Raw genomic sequence first — 18,377 nt, 5'->3', positions numbered from 1 at the left:
CATCATCAATGACAACTGAAAGATCAGGGTATGGGGCATTCCTCTGGTCTCTGAGGCATATCCAGTAAAACCAAAGACTATCAGGAACTAAGACCAGAACATCTGCCCTCACCCGGAGACCAGATGGATGCCCCCACCCAGAGACCAGCTGCCTCCCCGACCCGGAGACCTGCCCCGTATATAACTGGCCTGTAGTCTTTGTTTTATAAGATGGTTCTTTCGAACACTAGTCGGTCATCTTCCTCCTTCCTAGCAAGATGTAATAAAGCCCTTTCTCTCCTACCGCCTTGCCTCTTGACTACTGGCATGTCTTGTGGCGGGCAGACAACCCCCCTTGGGTAGTAACACAGGGATGAGTAACTCACGGAGTGGTTAAAACTTGGGCTTACATAGCATTTTAGCAAAGGAACAATACAGTTTTAGAGAAGTGAGGAGACAAAGGAAAAGGACCTTGAGTCTCTAGAGTGGCAAATTATGGGAAGGCAAACTGATGAGAGGGGAAGAGGGACGCCTTTGTAAATGTATGCTCTGCTTTTAGGCAAATGGGGGAGAGCAGAGAGCTTTCTTTTCTTTTTAACTATTTTATTGAGGTCATATTGGCTTATAACATTGTGTAAATTTCAGGTGTACATTATTATATGTCAGTTTCTGTATAGACTGCATCGTGTTTACCACCAATAGTCTAGTTTTTATCCGTCACCATACACGTGTGCCCCTGATACCAGACCCAGTGGGACTGGGGTCCCGGGTGAGACCCAGCCCTTAGTGTGGGTTCTTGACCTCGTGCTTGAAGGAATTCAAGAGCTGGTCAGGAGAGATTACGCAAGTTTATTAAAAGGCAAAAGCCAGGCTAATTAGAGAAAAGCTGAGGAAGGAAAGCAGGCCGGGCTGACCAGGTGGAAACTGACCGACCAGCCCCTAGTGGGGATCTGGGGTCCTGATTTATAGTGGTTGAAGTGGGCAGCTGGGGACTGGTCAGTTTGAAATGGAGTCCTGCTGGCGACTGGGAGCAGGTCAATGTGAAGAGGGAGTCGGGTGGGCCACTGGGGACTGGTCAGTTTGAAGCAGGGATGTTTAGGCAAGAGGAGGGGGATGCTTAGGCAAAGGGATGGGGATGTTCACAGAGTGTGGAGTTCCTGGAACTTGTGAGTCGCAGGCCAATGGTTAATCCCAGATGCTGGGTGACAGCTGCATCCTGCTGCTGCTCTGTCTGCTGCTCAAGAGACAGTTTTGGTTCTGACTTTTTCGCTGCTTTACCCTTACTCGTCTCGCCCTCCCCAATCTGGTAACCACTAATCTGTTCGCAGAGAGCTTCTCTTGTATCTGCTGCTTCTCAATTGCCTTCAGCTCAAAATAATCCTTATGCCAACTGACATATTCAGGGATAGCGATGGGGACAAGTTCTGCTACCCTTCAGCATGAAGAGAAAAACAACACTTTACATATGTCTCCCACCCAACACAGGACTCTGGTCAGTCGGACTGTGGGTCTGGCTGCTGCTTGGTTTCTGACAGTGCTGTTTAGGCCAGAGACAGTCACCACTGGAAACCACAGCCTCAGAAAAGAAAGTCTTGAAATGAGGGGGATGATGGAGTGTCCCCAACTAGAGAGGATGCTGGATCACTCAGAGCCAACACACAGTGAGACAGAGAGATGCACATTTTGAAGGTACATTTTAAAACATTTGTAAACAGAACACAAAGAGGGTTTGTTTTTTGTTTTTAGTTTTGTATTTTTGTTTTTACCATGGAGCTATGATGCATTCTCTTTAAGCTGCCAGACACGGCATCTATTAAACAAAAGAAAGGGCTGAAATGAGAGACAGACTAAATTATTAAATTCTCTTCTGGCCCATGGCCCCCTCCATCAGCCCTGAACACCAGACCAGGTGTTTATTTTCAGGGCTCAAAAGAGAGATCTGGGGGTGTCAGCCAAGAGCAAGGGAGTGGCTTCACCCTCCCAGGAAAGCCTCTCCTCAGGGGCGCACATGGCCTCAGCCACTTCACCTCCAGCCCTCGATTCCCTCCTCTCCCCACTGACATATCGAGTTTCACACTTTTAAAAATAGCTTCTAGGCAGTGAGGAGCTGTCTCTGAGCCTGGATCCCAGCTCGGAAATGCAAGCCTCCCTTGACCAAGTGCTGTCCTATGTGAGCGTAATTCTAGCTCCCTGCTTACTTTTCATGCAGCACAACGTTCTTTCCATCAAAATAGGCCCAGATTGTTTGAAATATTCACAGAGACGTGGGACTCCTTTAGCTAAGCCCTGACTTCCTTCACCTACTTAATAATTCATCAGGCTTATGTATCTTCAGGAGGCATCCAATGGCATTGCTTTTACTGTTTTGCAAAAATCCCTTGAAATTTCCCAAGGATGTCCAGATGCCTTGTTGTGAAGGACCAGCCCCAGCTCCACACAGCCTGTCCTGAGCCCCAGAGAGGTGGACGTGGATGTGGCTGAAATGACTCTCCAGGCCTCGGAAGGCTGTCCTGGCCTGGGAACTGATGTGTTTGTCCCACAGAGCCTGCAGGAGGATGAAGAAGACAGGAGGTCAGAAAGAAATGTCAATGCGCTTGAGCACGCCCAGGACCTGGCAACTCCCCATCTCCCACCTCTACTTCCCATGGCCCCTTGGGGCTCTCAGGTATGTCTGTGTTCCCGGGGAGAGGGCTCCTGGCCCCTTAAATCTTACCGCCACATTCCTGACTCTAAATGAGATCGCCTGCGTTGCTGCAGAGTTAAGAGCTTGTGTTGTTAACTCCTTTCTTTCCCAGAGGAGTCCCTTCACCCCCACCCCCTCATCTACCTGTCCTTACCTGCCCCTGTGCCCAAAAGAGCTGTGAACTACAATAGTGACGACCTTTCATTGAGCGCATTTTATGTGCCTGACACTCCGCTAAGAATTAATGTCGCCATTTGAGGAAGAAACTGAGGCTCTGAGGGGTTGAGTTCTCACAGCTAGTCAATGGGAGATCTGAGACAGAAGATATTTCTATTGATGTGATACTGAGGAGAGTGGACAAGATCCTGCAAGTGAGGGACCTAGCAGAGTGCCTGGCACAGAATAGACGCTCACACTGTGCAGCCAGCATAGTGGCAGGGCAGGGTCATAAATGTAATTACATGCAGCTCAGGGAGTTGGAGGGGATGTGTGATTTGGCCTTCCTCATGGACCCCAGCTATTGGTCAGTGAAGAGAAAACCCTGAATAAGTATGTCCCATCTGGAAAATTTAGTGGGCTACAAAAATTGAACAGTGTCTTTAGGTAATGATCAGTGGGTCCAGATCTGCCTCCCCCAGCTTCTCCTCTGGGTGGGTGAGTGAGCTTCCTGTAGGCTCCCAGCGACTGGGGAGGGGGCAGTGTTCTTGTGCCCTTCTGGCTGCTGTGGTCTCAGTGACAGTGCCAGGCTGAGCACTACAGGGGGTGACCTCGCTTCCTTCTGTGGGCCTGGGCCTCACTCACAGAGAGCTCTTGTCACGGTCCCTTCACCTCCTATGGACCCCTCTGTCTCTGCCTCACCCTCTGTCTGGACCCTGGCTTGGTGTGTCCACCCTGGGCCTCAACCATGAGGTCACCTTGCCTGGCCCCAGTAGGTCCCACTTCATAGCTGCAGCTGTCAACCCAATGTCCACCATACAAGGTAACTGAGGGCTACTGGAGGGATGACCAATCCTCCTGAGGACAGCACTCTACCCCTTGCCCAAGCTGACTGCCCCATGGAAGCGCCAGGGCCCCTGCCAGTGACTCGTCTCAGAGTCACAAGTGAAGAGTGGTCATGAGTCCAACCCCAGCGCTTCCCTTGAACTCTCTACCCCATACCTTCCCACCCTTCCTGCAACCCCCAGCCCCCAAAGAGTAGGCTTTCCTCCCCTTCCTCTTCCTGACTCTACCTCCTTTCCAGAACTCTCTGTGGTCCAGTAGGCCAGGCCTGCTCCTGACATGCTGCAGCGGGAGAGGCACCTGGCTCTTGCCTGCTAGAGAGGTCAGGGGCCTGCCTGTGCCTGCCCTGGCTTCAGAGGCCTCCTGACTCACACTTAGAAGTGACTGGCCGAAAGTTTACGAGAGCCATTAAAACACGATGGTTCAATATTTGTAAGAGTTTTGTCCTCATTAGAGTGGCCAAGAGCATGGGCTATGGATTCAGACTGGGGTTTGATTCCTTTCTCTGTCATTTGCCAGTCCTGTGACCTCAGACCAGTTAACCTCTTCAGACTTCAGTTTCTTCTTCTATGGGGAGCAAAGGATGTGAGGAATAAATAACATGCTTAGCAGAGTGACTGGAGCTTACAAAGTTGGAACAGTGTTGACCATTGTTGTTGTTGTTGTTATGACTTTATGATTAGTTCCTCCCTTCTGTCCCCGTCATCCCCATGCCTGGTTCGGGAATGAGGCTGTGTCCACGGCAACTTGTCTTGTTCCAGCTGCTTGAGGAAGAGCAGAAAGGCCACACGGCTGGGACAGAGGCAACCACACAAAGACATTGTATTTCATCTCAATATTTTCATTTTTGTGTATGTAAAAGTAATTTCAAACAATGTGTGGAAATATAAAGGAAAAATCCACCATAATCCATTAACTTAATACAATAACTACTCTCTTTTGGTCTTTTTTCTCATTAGATAATGTTGATATAGTTGTGCTGGAAATATTTATACCAGATCTATGCCCAGGGTTTTTTTCTTAACCTAAAATTATAGTCATGAATGTTTTCTAGGCTGATACTTAAACTTCATAATTGTCACTTTAATGGCTGAATAATATTCTGTTGTGTGCCTGTACTATAATTTATTAAGATTTATCGTGAAATGTCAGAGTTTTTATAGGTGCTTTATTTTTGCAAATTTCCAAGGAGTTCCTCAGAAACTGATCAACTGGTCATTCCCTAAGACCTTTATGAAATATCTGAATGAGATAAGAAGAATCACAGTCAGCTGTGCAAGAGGGGGTCTAATGCTAGGGAGTGTAGGTATGTGGGGGGGCACATATGTTTGGAGAGGATGTGTGTGCATTTGGTGACAGAGGAGTCCTCAATTTCTTACATGGCAAATTTTAAGGGAACCACAAGGACCCCTCAATCTTCAAATAGCTCCTCATCTGCCCTCCATTTTGGTCCTTGAAGGGTTTCCCTCCAGGACCAGCCTGTGGATTGTACCTTTGTCTTTCTAGGGCCTCGTTAGAGGCTGGCATTATTGGGTAGCATATTATCATCCAGGAATACTTCAGCAAAAATCACTTTATCAGATTAGCTGTGAATCAGCTCTCAGAGTTACCTTTTCCTGACTGTTTTGTTAGGTAACTCTTCCGGTGGCTTTTTACCTATCTTCTGTCTCAGGAAGACCAGGAACCACATCCAAAGCATTTATTCATTCACTGAACAAATATTTATTGAGCTCCCACTGTGCACCTAGTGTTGTTCCAGGAGTGGGAGATAGAGCACCAAGCAGGTCAGACAAGATCCAGCTCTCTTGAAACTTATAGTCTAATGGGAGAGACAGACAATAAATAAATATGACTATTTCTATGTCAAAGATATCAGAACAAAATATGTGATAGGAGTGACTGGTAGCAGGGCGGGGGCATCAGATAGGATGGTAACATTTGAATCAAGATCAGAACGATGAGAAGACTGACGGGAAAATGTTCCAGAAAGAGCAAATTCTAAGTGCAAAGGCCCTGAGGTGGGCACAAGCTGGGTCTGTTCTAGAAACAGAAAACCAGTGTGTCTGGGGAGCAGAGAAGAGGAGAAGGGAGGGAGAGGTCAGTGGTAGAAGATGAGGTCAGAGCCTTACGCTGGCCCAGATGCTACAGCATCAGTAGCTCTGAAGCAGAGGGGAGCCACTGGAGGGTTTTAATCTGAGGATTGACTCTGTTTGATTTGTGTTTTACACAGATCACTTTGGCTGGTCTGCGGAGAATGGATTGCCTGGAGGGCAAGAGGGGAAACAGGGAGACAAGCGAGGAGGCTTTTGCTGTACCCAGGAGGAAATGGCAGTGGCTTGATTAGGGTGGTAGTAGTGGATGGTAGAAGTCGACTGATTCTGGATTTTTCTGGAGGTAGAACTGACAGGACTTGCTGATCGATTGGGTATGGAATGAGAAATCAAAGATGCTTCCTAGGTTTTTGCCTTAATAACTTGGAGGCACCCCTTACTCAGCTGGGGAACACCAAGGTAGACATGGGTTGGGGTGGAGGGGACTGGAGGTTTCTGTCTTGGACATTTTAAATTTGAGATACATGTTATATATCCAAGTGGAGATGTCAGGTGGGCAGTTAAAAATGCAAGTTGGGAACTCAGGAGATAGGGACACAGTCAGTTTGAATATATAAAGCACAAGATAGACAGTTTTTTAAACCATGGAGCTGGATGTGATCTCCAAAGGATGGGGTGAAGAGATAAGAGAAGAGGTGGAAGTACATGCTCTTCTGCTCTCCACCTTCCAGATGCCAGGCAGAGGCAGAAGAGCCATCAAAGGAGACTGAGAAGGGATAGCCAATGAGATTGGAAGAAACCAAGGAGAAGGTGGTGTCCTGGGAGCCAAGAGACTTTCTCTATAAGTGTCCTTGTCTGTTATCAGAGTAGGTTATCAGTAAATATTTTCAGGGAGCACAAGCTTTGTGGCTGCTTATTCCTGTCTTTGCAGCCTCTGGCACAGACCTGGGACATTGAGTGATGGTGACTGCCTGGCTGGCTGCTGGCCCAAGAGCCTGCACAGCGTCCCATTATCTATGACATCAAGGCTGATACCTCTGCCTGGCTCCAGATGCCTGGCGAAACCAGGCCCCACCCTAGCTTCCTCCCTACTCCTGTTACACACGCATGGCCCAGCACCCACCCTTCCCTCCTGGCAGGACTCGCCCTCCTCTGTGCCACCTACATGGCATGAGGCAAGCTCATTCCCACCTCTTCACCTGGATTCTGCTGCTCTCCCCTCTGGAATGCTCTTCCATCCATCCTTCTGCTGCCTTTCCCAACCTGGACCACACTTCCTGCCTAGCTCAAGGTCAGTTCCCCAGTCTATCCCCATCTGCCCTCCACCTTGGTACTTACCAATTTCCCTTCAGGACCACACCCCTTTTCCCAGCAGATTACTGAAGCCCACTGGACCTCTTTTGCCCGCCCTTCCTGTCTAATCCATCATCATACTGTGTAGGTTCTATCCAGAAATACTTCTTGAATCCCATCACTTCGCTCCATCTCTGCCCCTCACCTTTGGTCTCCATTCGTTTCCCGCCTGAGCCACTACAACTCACCTTCCCACCTCCAGCCTCACCCCGTCCATTCCCCACACAGTAGCCAGAATGACCTTATTCACGTCACTTCTCTGCTTAATAACCATCAATAGCATCCAATCCCTTAAAATAAAATACCAAATCCTTACCAAGTCTTTCAAGGCCTCATGGTGATCCAGCCAACTGGCCACCTTCCCAGACATTTCTCACCGCATCACTCCTCACTCACGATGCCCTGGATATACATGTTCAGTTCCTGTACACACCAGCTTTTCCACCTCTCAGCACCTTGCATATGCTGTGCCCGCTCCTAGAAGGCTCTTCTTTGCAGCCCACAGTTTAGCTTAAAGACTGCTTGCTCCGAGAGGTCATCCTTGACTTCTCCCCCAATCCAAATCAGGTTCCCTCTGTTAGTGTCTTTTATTCATCACCCTGTTCTTTTCCTTGATAGGACATCACAATTTATGATTATAAACGACCTTTTCTTTATTTGTTCATTGTCTATCAACTCCACTTCACTGGAAGCTCCACGTGCAGAGACCACCCCTCTTTGACACCCAGAACTGTAGCACAGTGCCCAACACTTAGCAGGTGCACAAAGGTCATTGTCATCAGTGAATGAAGCTTTCCCTGACTTCTCCAGCCCATTCTGACCTTTGGGTTCTTTGCCATCCAAGTTCACTTAGTTAGTTCTTCCCAGTTTATTTTTCCTGTAGCAAAAATAATAAAAACTGCAATAGCTATAATTTATTAAGGTTTACTATATGCCAGACTCTGCCTGCCGGTCACATACATACATAATCTCTAATCTTTTCAACAATCCTGCAAGATAGGTACCATCCACCCAATTTTACGGATTAGGAAAATGATTCTCAGAGAGAAAAAGTAATTGCCTGATGCCACCCAGCTAGTAAGCACCATAGCCAGGTGTGAACTCGGGTCTCTCTGACTCCAAAGCTCTTCTTTCCTCTACGTTTGTCTGTGTGGGCGTAGCCTCCAACTAGTCTGTGAAGTCGTGTTGTTGTAAGTGTTTTGTTGGTGGCCTCTTTGCTTTGTGGTTTGTTGTTGTTTTTTTTTGTCATCCTTCACCTCTGTACTGCAGGTGCTCCCTACCCACCTGCCGTTTGTGAGGGTGTGTCAGGGGGCTGGTGAGAGCCACGCAGGACAAAAGGTCCCATGTTCCTGTTAAAGCTGCCCTGCGAGGTGAGTTCTGGGGTCTAAGAAGGTAGAGTGGATGGCCATCCACAGACCCTGACTTACGGGGTGCCAAAGACCTGTCTGCCCCAAATATCTCCCTCACCAGGCAGGCCAGCCCTGCCCTCCCTCCCTCCCTGCCCAAGGAAATTCCCACCATTGGAGTCACTTACATATTAGGCAACAAAGGTTGGCCTGGCCTTCGGAAGGCCTCTCCCATGAGCACTTCAAGCAGCTGACAGAATTAACAAACTGTCCCCTGGCTCAGGGGCATGGCTGGATAGAGAGTAACAGAATCTCAAAGCTGAAACAGATCACCTGGATTCTAGAGCAATCTCTTGCACAGTAGAGGAGTCAACTCTGTGCTGCCCAGGCAGGTACCCCTTGCATAATTCCAACAATAGAAAATTATTACCTCCGAAGTGACCAAGTTCTATCTTACATTCAGGTCAAATCTACCTACCCACAAAGACCCCATTTCTACCGTCAGGTGTGACACAACATCAGCGTAATCCTTTGCTGTGCTGGACAGCCCTTTTCACACCCACAGTTAGCTTCCATATTCGGCAGTTTCAAGACTCTGCTGTCCAGGGCTCTGGTATCTGCTTCCGTCAAGTTTTCACTGCATTATGGCTTTGCCCCCTTCTTCACCCCATGTGGATGTTTCAGTTGGGGAAAGAGGAGGATCCAGAGGGTGGGCAGTGGGCCAGCTGCCTGGTGGGAGGAGGAGAGGGCCTCCCAGCCCTTGAGAAAAAATTCCTCCCCTGGGTGGCCCTGCCTGACCTGTCCTCACTCAGTGCTTCCTGTTACTCTCAGAGAATGGACATGAGAGAACGTACCTGGGTACTTTCTACAGAGTTGACATATGTAAATATCTGGTATGGTGGCCTGGCACAAGGTTGGCATGAAATAAATGTTAGTTTTCTTTCCCTGTGTCTTTATTTATTTAACATATAATAACATTTATTTAACATATAATAATTTAATCTATTTAACATATAATATTTCTGCTCTTTTTTAAAAATTGGTTTTTCTGATTGTAAAGAACATGTAATATATGTTCAGTATAGACATTAGAAAATTTTAAAAGTTTAATAAAGAAAATAAACATTCCCCAGGCTGGCCCAGCGGCATAGTGGTTAAGTGCAGGCACTCTGCTGCAGCGGCCTGGGGTTGGGCTCCTGGGCACACACTGACGCACAGCTTGTCATCCATGCTGTCGCTGTGTCCCACATAAAGTGGAAGAAGATCGGCATGGATATTAGCTCAGGGCCAGTCTTCCTCAGCAAAAATAGGAGGATTGGCAACAGATGTTAGCCCAGGGCTGGTCTTCCTCACACACACACAAAAAGAAAATTAATATTCCCAATAATCTCATCATCCAGAGATAAGCTCTCACATCTTTAATATATTTCCTTTCAGTCTTTTTTCTAGCCATATATATACATAGAAATCAGTTTTGTTTATATATACATATATTTATACATGTAAAATTGAACTTATATTGTGAATCTTGTCCGTTCCACCTAACAGCAAATAGTGATCATTTTCCTCTGCCATTAAAAAAGAAGATTTTTAAAAATGGCTACATAATATACCATCACATCATCTAGGTTGTTTCTAAAATTTGATGCTATGAATATTATCCAAAAGCCTATAAAACATGCCCTTAATATCTAAATTACAATGATTCCCCTCTCCTCCTTGCCAAGTTGGCAGACAATTCAAGATTTCCCCCAGATTTCCCTCCAAGTATCCCAGAGAACTCCCAGGGCTGTTGTTCTTGTCTGTGAGGTGGTTCCTCCACCATTTGTCTGCTGACTCAAGACTTTCCTACAAAAGTATCTCTGCTGATTTGCCCAGGCTAAGGAATGCGCCTGCTCTGTCCAGATCAGTGAGGAGAGTCCCCCAGCAAAGTTGCTTGGTTACCAAGTATCACTTGGTAATGATATGGCTCAATACACACACACACACACACACACACACACACACACACACTCAGAGCCGGTTCCCCCAAAGCAGACCCATGGTAGCAAGGCGAATAAGTACAAAGGAGTTTCAGCATTACCCCTGTGCCTTAGCTTCCAATAAGCTAAGCTCTAAAACTGAGTCCAAGACACTGGTCCAGCCTTCCCTCATCCTTATGGCGCATTTCCTCTCTCCCATTGTCCTTCCTTGCCATCTGACCTCAACGGGTCTCTTGAGGATATCTTCAGTTTGTAGGGGAGGAAGACAATTCCTCTACCCTTTAGGTCCTTCTGGCTGGTGTAAGAATTAAATTGACACAAGACGGAATAACAGGAGAAAATCAAACAAAGCTTTATAACACGTATACATGGGAGAAACCCAGGAAATCTGAGTAACTCGCCAGAATGGCCAAAACTGCCACCTTAAATACCATTTTCAGCTAAAGACAAAGGAGGATGTTGGGGGTATCGGTTTGGGGCTTCAAAGGGGAAGAAGGCAACTTACATGGAAATGGAAACGGAAATGTTTGTTAAACAAGTGTTTGCTGGGCTGGCTATAGACAATGTTATCTTATGGTATTAGCTCCTTCCTAAAACAGGCCTTCTGTCTTAAATTCTTTTAGGCAGTTGGGGGAAGGTCAAAGTTTCTTTCAGAGTCTTTTGTTCTTAAGAATAATCAAGCCAGGGCTGGCCCCATGGCTTAGCGGTTAAGTGCGCGCACTCCACTGCTGGCGGCCTGGGTTCAGATCCCGGGCGCGTACCGACTCACTGCTTCTCTGGCCGTGCTGAGGCCGCGTCCCACATGCAGCAACTGGAAGGACGTGCAGCTATGACATACAACTATCTACTGGGGCTTTGGGGGGAAAATAAATAAATAAATAAAATTATAAAAAAAAAAAATAATAATCAAGCCAAAGAGACACATTTTGAGGTGGCCAATTCTGATCCCCGACCAGTTCAACATGTACTTTCAATAACTTGAATCCCCAGTGGGAAGAGGTCAGGATCCCAATCTCTTTTTTCCCCCAAGAGGCTTTTCTGTTCCTACATAAACTTCTGGATGCAACTAGATTCCTAAGAGAAAGTGCATCTAGCTCCATGCAGCAATGTCCAAAGCCCAAATGCCATGGATATATCAGGGAGGTGGATGACTCCATCCATCAATGACTTCTAAGCCATAGCCCTTGTTAAACCAAATGAACAAACGACAAAAATAAAAAGCAGTTACAGGAATAATGCTAAATTGAACTCCTTTGAGGATTTGTGCAAGAGTTTATGTTCAATAAGTTCCTAGAAACAGAATTGCTGGGTCAAAAGTCCTGCAAGTTTTACATATTCATAGAGATTACCAAATTACCCTCCAACAAGATTGTGCCAGTTTACCTCTTAACAACAAAGTCTTGCTGACGCTTCCCCATACCCCAACCAACTCTGAGTCTATCGACTTTTCATCCTTGCCAATCTTAGATGAAAAATGGCATCTCTTTGTTGTTTTAGCTTACATTCTCTTAATTTGCATTCTTTGTTGTTTTAAGTTACATTCTTATTATTAGTGATAATCTTTTATAGGCTTATGGCATATTCCAATGATTCCCAAACTTTGTTAAACATTAAAATCTACCTGGGAAATTTTGAAAAATCTCAATGCCCAAGTCACATGCCAAATCAATTATATCAGAATATCTGGGAGCCAGGCATCAATACCTGTTTAAGGATCTCCAGGTGATTCCAATGCTCAGGAAAGTTGGGGAGCCGCTGACATGTACATTAATACCTTGAATTGCTATCTTTCGTCAATTTGTCTATTGAGTTGTTTGTTTTTTTAGTATTATTTGAAAGAGCTTTTGGTTTATTGGGAAAATAGCACTTCATCATAAATTTGGCAAACATTTTTACAATTTAGTCTTTTATTATTATTTATGGTTGTTTTGACATGGAGAAATTTACTATGTATATAGTCAGAATTATCCATTTGTTTTCCTTCATTGCATCTCAGTTTTGTGTCTTACTTCCTCCCTAATGATGATAAAACAATAACCAGTTAGATTATATTTACATCTGGAATTTATTTTAATATAAGGAGTGAGGTATGGATCCAGTTTATTTTTTCTCCAAGTGACAAAATGGTTATTTTTCAGAAAATGGTTATTTTTCCAATATAATATCAAATGCTCCATCTTTCTCCTATAAATTTGTAATGCCATCATTTTCACATGTAAATTTCTTGTTTATTTTTCCCCCAGGTTTATTTATTTTATTTTTCATTGCTATTGTGTATGAGACCTTATTTTCCCTTTTGATTATGATTTTTATAAGAAAACTTATGATTCTTGCTTATTTATTTTTGTAATTAGCCATCCTTATTGTATCCTAAATTCAAATATATATGTATTTTTATATTGATATTTATAATTCTCTTTTTAATGACTGCAAAGAATTCAATCATAGCAATATGCTATAATTTATTAATATATCTACCAATGTTGAGCATTTGGGTGATTTTTAATTCTTCACCATCAAAAATTTAGATGCAATTAACATTTTTAAGCATGTAGCACTTTTTCCCTCAGTGTGGGTTTCCAAGAGTGGAATTACTTGGGCATAAATAAAAAATACATAAATAAAAACCACAAAATTTTGTGGTTTGATAACTACTGATGTATGTTGTTAAGTAGTGATGGTGGTTGGACTTGGATATGGTAAAGGAGGGTAAGAGGCTTGAAGCAGGGGAGTCAATGAACAGTCCCAAGAGTATGGGTTACAGAAGGTAAAAGATCTTGAAAAGATGTCCAAGATTACTAGTAATCAAGGAAATGCACATTAAAACTATAATGAGACACCATTTCATACCTATCAGATTGGCAAAACACAAAAAGCCAGACGATACCCCTTGGCATACCCCAGTGGGAACTCTCTTAACATAGTGGTGGGGGAGTAAATCAGTAAAAATTACTTTGGGGAACAATTTGGCAATATCTAGTAAAATTGGTAACAATATACCAATTTTATAATCCAGCAATTTATACTTCCAGTGTATATACACTAAAGAAACAGACACGTATGAGAAATTCACAGTAGTATTGTTTGTACAATTCTTCATTGAATCTAAGGTACAGTAGTCCCCCCTTATTCACAGTCTCACTTTCCACGGTTTCAATTACCCACGGTCAACTGCAGTCTGAAAATATTCAATGGAAAACTCCAGAAATAAACAATTCATACGTTTTAAATTGCACGCTGTCTGAGTAGTGTGATGAAATCTGTGACGTCCTGCTCCGTCCCGCCCAGGACGTGAACCATCCCTTTGTCCAGTGTATCCATGCTGCATATACTACCAGCCTGTTAGTCACTTAGCAGACATCTTGGTTATCAGATTGACTGTCCTGATATCCCGGTGTTTATGTCCAAGTAACCCTTATTTACTTAATAATGACCCCAAAGCGCAAGATTAGTGATGCTGGCAATTCGGATATGCCAAAGAGAAGCCATCAAGTGCTTCCTTGAGGAGAAAAGGTGAAAGTTCTTTACTTAATAAGGAAAGAAAAAAATCATGTGCTGAGGTTGCTAAGATCTATGGTAACTTTTATTACAGTATATTGTCATAATTGTTCTATTTTATTACTAGTTATTGTTGTTAATCTCTTACTGTGCCTAATTTATAAATTTTTTTTTGTCTTTTTTTTTGTGAGGAAGATCAGCCCTGAGCTAACATCCATGCTAATCCTCCTCTTTTTGCTGAGGAAGACCAGCTCTGAGCTAACATCTATTGCCAATCCTCCTCCTTTTTTTTTTTTTCCCCAAAGCCCCAGTAGATAGTCATATGTCATAGTTGCACATCCTTCTAGTTGCTGTATGTGGGACGTGGCCTCAGCATGGCCGGAGAAGCGGTGCATTGGTGCGCGCCCGGGATCCAAACCTGGGCTGCCAGTAGCGGAGCGCATGCACTTAACCGCTAAGCCACGGGGCCGGCCCACCTAGTTTATAAATTAAACTTTATCACAGGTATGTATGTACAGGAAAAAACGTAGTATATATAGGTTTCAGTACTACCCGCAGTTTCAGGCATCCACTGGGGGTCTCGGAACGAATCCCCCGCAGATAAGGAGGACTACTGTACTTCATTCACTAAAGGAAGAACCACCAGTTAAAGTATTACACATGGTCTTTTTGTGTGAGTGTGTGAGGAAGATTAGCTCTGAACTAACACTTGCTGCCAATCCTCTTCTTTTTGCTGAGGAAGATTGGCCCTGGGCTAACATCCATACCCATCTTCATCTAGTTTATGTGAGACGCCTGCCACAGCGTGGCTTGATGAGCTGTGCGTGGGTCTGTGCCCAGGATCCAAACCTGTGAACCCTGGGCCACCAGAAGCAAAGTGTGCGAACTTAACCACTACGCCACCAGGTCAGCCCCCTATACATTGTCATTTTTAATAAGTATCCCTTAATTCAGAAATGCGAAATAACACATGGCTTATAAGTGATAAAATATAGTAATAGCAAAAACTTCAAAACAGCTTAAATGTCCATCACACAAAAATGGATAGATAAATTGTGATATAGTTCATGGACAAACCAGATCTATATTTATCAATATAGGTGAATCTTATAAGCATAATATCGAGTGAAAAAAACCCCAAGTTTATTGTAGAACACATATCCTTTATATGAAATCGCTTATATATAAAGTTTAAAACATGCAAAATAGTACCAAATACAGCTTAGAAATACATACATACGTAGAAAAAGAATAAAGACTTGCATGAGAGTGGTAGCTACAAATTCAGGTTCACGGTTGTCCCCAGGAAGGGAGAGGGGGGAAGTGACTAGGTGAGGAGCACACCAGGGGACTTCAACTCTGTTACCAACGTTTTATTTTTTAAACTGGGTAGTGGATTCATGGGTGTTCGTTTTATTATTCTCTATACACTTCGTATATCATAAATATTGCTTAATGCTTTTTAAAAAAGAGAAATTAACATTAGAAGCTAAGCAGGGAAGGTGTGCTTTTCTGGGAGGCTGTTTTATTTTTCTGGGTAGGAAAACAATCTCTTTGACCCTGAGTTGTTCCTACCCCTCCTTCCTCCTCCCGTCCTCTCCCTGCCAGATATCTTTGGATTAAAAGGTCATCCTGAAGGCCAAGCGTTGGGTTTAGTTGTGAATTCTTATCCCAACTTGCATAGGCTATGATTTCCATTTCCTGTGGTCTTTCTGCCGTCTGCTTCTTCCTTTGCTTTGTCTCCTGGGGCTGCCCCATCCTGCTTGCCTTTCCCTTCCCTCAACTCACCTTACTCGCTGGGGAGGATGGCTCCCTCTCCCCACCCCCAGCCAAGAGCAGGAGTGAGCCTCGCCTGCTCTAGGCAGGCTGGGTAACCAATGCCCTTTCTCCATCCCAGTTTATCAGGTGTTGGAATGGGATGATTCAGGCAATGGTTGGGCCTCCCATGACCAGGAGAGGCTTTACCTATGCTGGGGATGTCACAAACGCAGTAAGGTATGTGAGTGGGAGGCAGATGTATTATATAGTTGACTTCCAGAGTCAAGGACCAATGAGAGACTCCAGCAGATCCTTGAAATGAGAGGAGAGATTGGGGCAGATGAGAGGAAGGACTTGGAAGAGCTCTTACCCTGTTATCCCCAAAAGAGGCTCCTGCAGGCAAAAGCACAGACACATACCTCCCGCCCTAGATGTGTCCTGGAGGAGATATGCTTTCCTTAACCTAAAGGCATTAGGGACTCAGCTCAGGAGACAGGAGAGGACACAACCCTGGGTAATTCTCCCCCGCCCCTTTCCCTGCTGGAGAGCCCCAATGGAGACTTGCCACAGATGTGGTGGCCAGGTGTATTAGTAAGAAACCCCTCCACCACAAGTGGCAGAGTAAATAAAGCTGAATTCAAGTAAGTATAAGGGGGATGGGAAGTGCCTTTATTATCTCATATAACCGGAAGGTCCAAGGGGTATGCGGGCTTCAGGCATAGCTCGATCTAGTCATCCAGACCATGTCCTCAGAAATTTCTCTTTTTCTCTCCATCTGTCAACTTTGCTTTTTTCTATGTCAGCTCTATTTCTTAGGCTGAGTCCTTCCATGTGGTAACAAAGATGACCCCCAGTACCTCAAAGTTTACATCTTCCTTAGAGTTCATAATCCAAAGAAAAGAATAATATCTTTCTCTCTCGCTTTCTCTCTTCACTAATATAATCCTAAAAAGAAAAAGAAGAAGGAAGAGGAGGAGATCTAATTGTTCCTGAACCAATCATTGAGTCAAGGGGATGGGAATGCCAACTGGCCAGACTGGTCAAGGGCCCACTTTTGAGGGAAGAGGAAGATTCCCCATGATTGATAGCTCCATAAAATCCCAAAGGAAAAGGGTGTTCTCCTATCAGAGGAAGGGATGCTGGGGGTCATTAAGTCCACATACCGGGATCCCACACACAAACTCAGTCACCCCTTAACCTCAGAATTGGCCTGAATACTTGGAATTTTTCCATATGGATTTTGTCCATATACTCCAAAATTAAATCAGAAAATAATCGAATTATTTTTCCTTAAATAGCTATAAAGCCTAGGAGTAATTATAAATGCTTATAAATACAAATAATTGTAAATCCCAGGTCTGGCATACTGGATATGTCTCTGTTTCAAAAAATGTTTTCAAGGAAAGTTAGAAATAGAGTAGCCAATCATCCTAGTTTGCCTAGGACTCTGGTTTTAGCACTGAAAGTCCCTTGTTCCAGGAAACCCCTTAGTCCTGCGCCAACCAGGTCAGTTGATCACCCTCAAGTTGGGTCTTTAGTTATTGTTTGCAGCAAATGGGAGCTGAGGTCTCCAGGCCAGGTACAGCAGGGAGTCAGGTCTGCACTCTTGGAGCCCAGAGTCCTTGCCTCCGAGGATCTGCTTCACCAGGAAGAGGATTGGAACCCCCGATTCCCGCCTAGCACACCGCTACAATGCTGGCAGCTCCCACACATGGGACACGAGGCCAGATTCCAGCTCCCTCCAGACCCACTCTGGACAGAGCTGGAGGACCCACTAGCAGCAGGAGGTGGCTTTCCCATACTGTTGGAGGCAGCCAGGGGGAGGGCTCCAGGTGGTAGCTCCAGCTTCTCTGCTCCTCACAGACCGGAGACCCCCTTCCGCCCGCCAGGCTTGAGTCACCTACACCTTCAGCCTCACCTGGGCGCTGCCTAGATTACAGCAGCCTGACTGCAGAGTCAGCCCCAAGGGCTGGCCCCGCCCGCCTCTTCGCCCAAAATGCCCTTTGTCCCAGTGTGTCCTTTTTGGCAGCTTTGCTCTCAGGCCTGGGCCCTGGAGCTCACCATCTGCCAACCAGGCAGGACCTGTAAGGAGGCTGGACGGGAGCAAAGGGGGGCAGGCAGCCAGGTGGGAGTGGGCCTCCTATCAGAGAGACAACTCAGCCACTCTCCACTTCCTCAGTGCAAACTCTTTAACTCAGACTCCGATCACTACCTTAGAATCAACCAAATATCACCAAAAAATCCTCAGGGAATTTTGCCTGAACCTGTTACAGGGCTTACACGGAATCCCAAGTCTGGCAGGGCTAGTTGGAAATGGATCGTTAGGGTCACGTGCCAGGCCCTCCAGGGGCTGATGATGCTAATCCACTTTGGTGCAACAGGACTTTATTCTCCAGTGAGGGCTCAGGGTCCTTCTTCCCCACACACATGCGTCCCCTTGCAAGTGCGCGCGCGCACCGCCCCCCCACCCCCCACAGGGCCACGTCGGGGGGTGGTGAGGAGGAGTCATCAGCCCTGGATCCTGCTGAGAACAAGCAACAAGCTCTGTTTTCACACCCTCCCAATGCCCTCCTCATAAGGTCTCCTATCCCCTCACCAAATATCAGCCTATTTTTAGTTGCTTTTAGCTCTTTCCTGACCATATCCTTGGCTGTACCACCTTTTTGGCATCAAACACACTGTTTTCGTGGTTTGGTGTCTGTCATATCTTGTTCTGAAGGACCCTGAA

The 18,377-nt window shown here is 45.4% G+C and overlaps 1 protein-coding gene across 2 annotated transcripts in view; it reads left to right on the top strand.

The window, feature by feature from the left end:
• Window positions 1-2,461: 2,461 nt before the first annotated feature.
• Window positions 2,462-18,377, top strand: part of PLA2G4E (phospholipase A2 group IVE) — a 62,134-nt gene continuing 46,218 nt past the window's right edge. For both annotated transcript variants that reach the window (XM_087429120.1, XM_087429119.1), the window contains exon 1: window positions 2,462-2,644. In XM_087429120.1, coding sequence (XP_087285246.1) covers window positions 2,462-2,644 — 183 coding nt within the window. The remainder of the gene's footprint in view (window positions 2,645-18,377) is intronic.

Source organism: Ceratotherium simum, chromosome 3, assembly GCF_057802395.1.
Source record: "Ceratotherium simum simum isolate JZ-2026a chromosome 3, ASM5780239v1, whole genome shotgun sequence".
NCBI classification, from domain to species: domain Eukaryota; kingdom Metazoa; phylum Chordata; class Mammalia; order Perissodactyla; family Rhinocerotidae; genus Ceratotherium; species Ceratotherium simum.
This window is presented reverse-complemented; position numbering and strand designations above follow the sequence as displayed.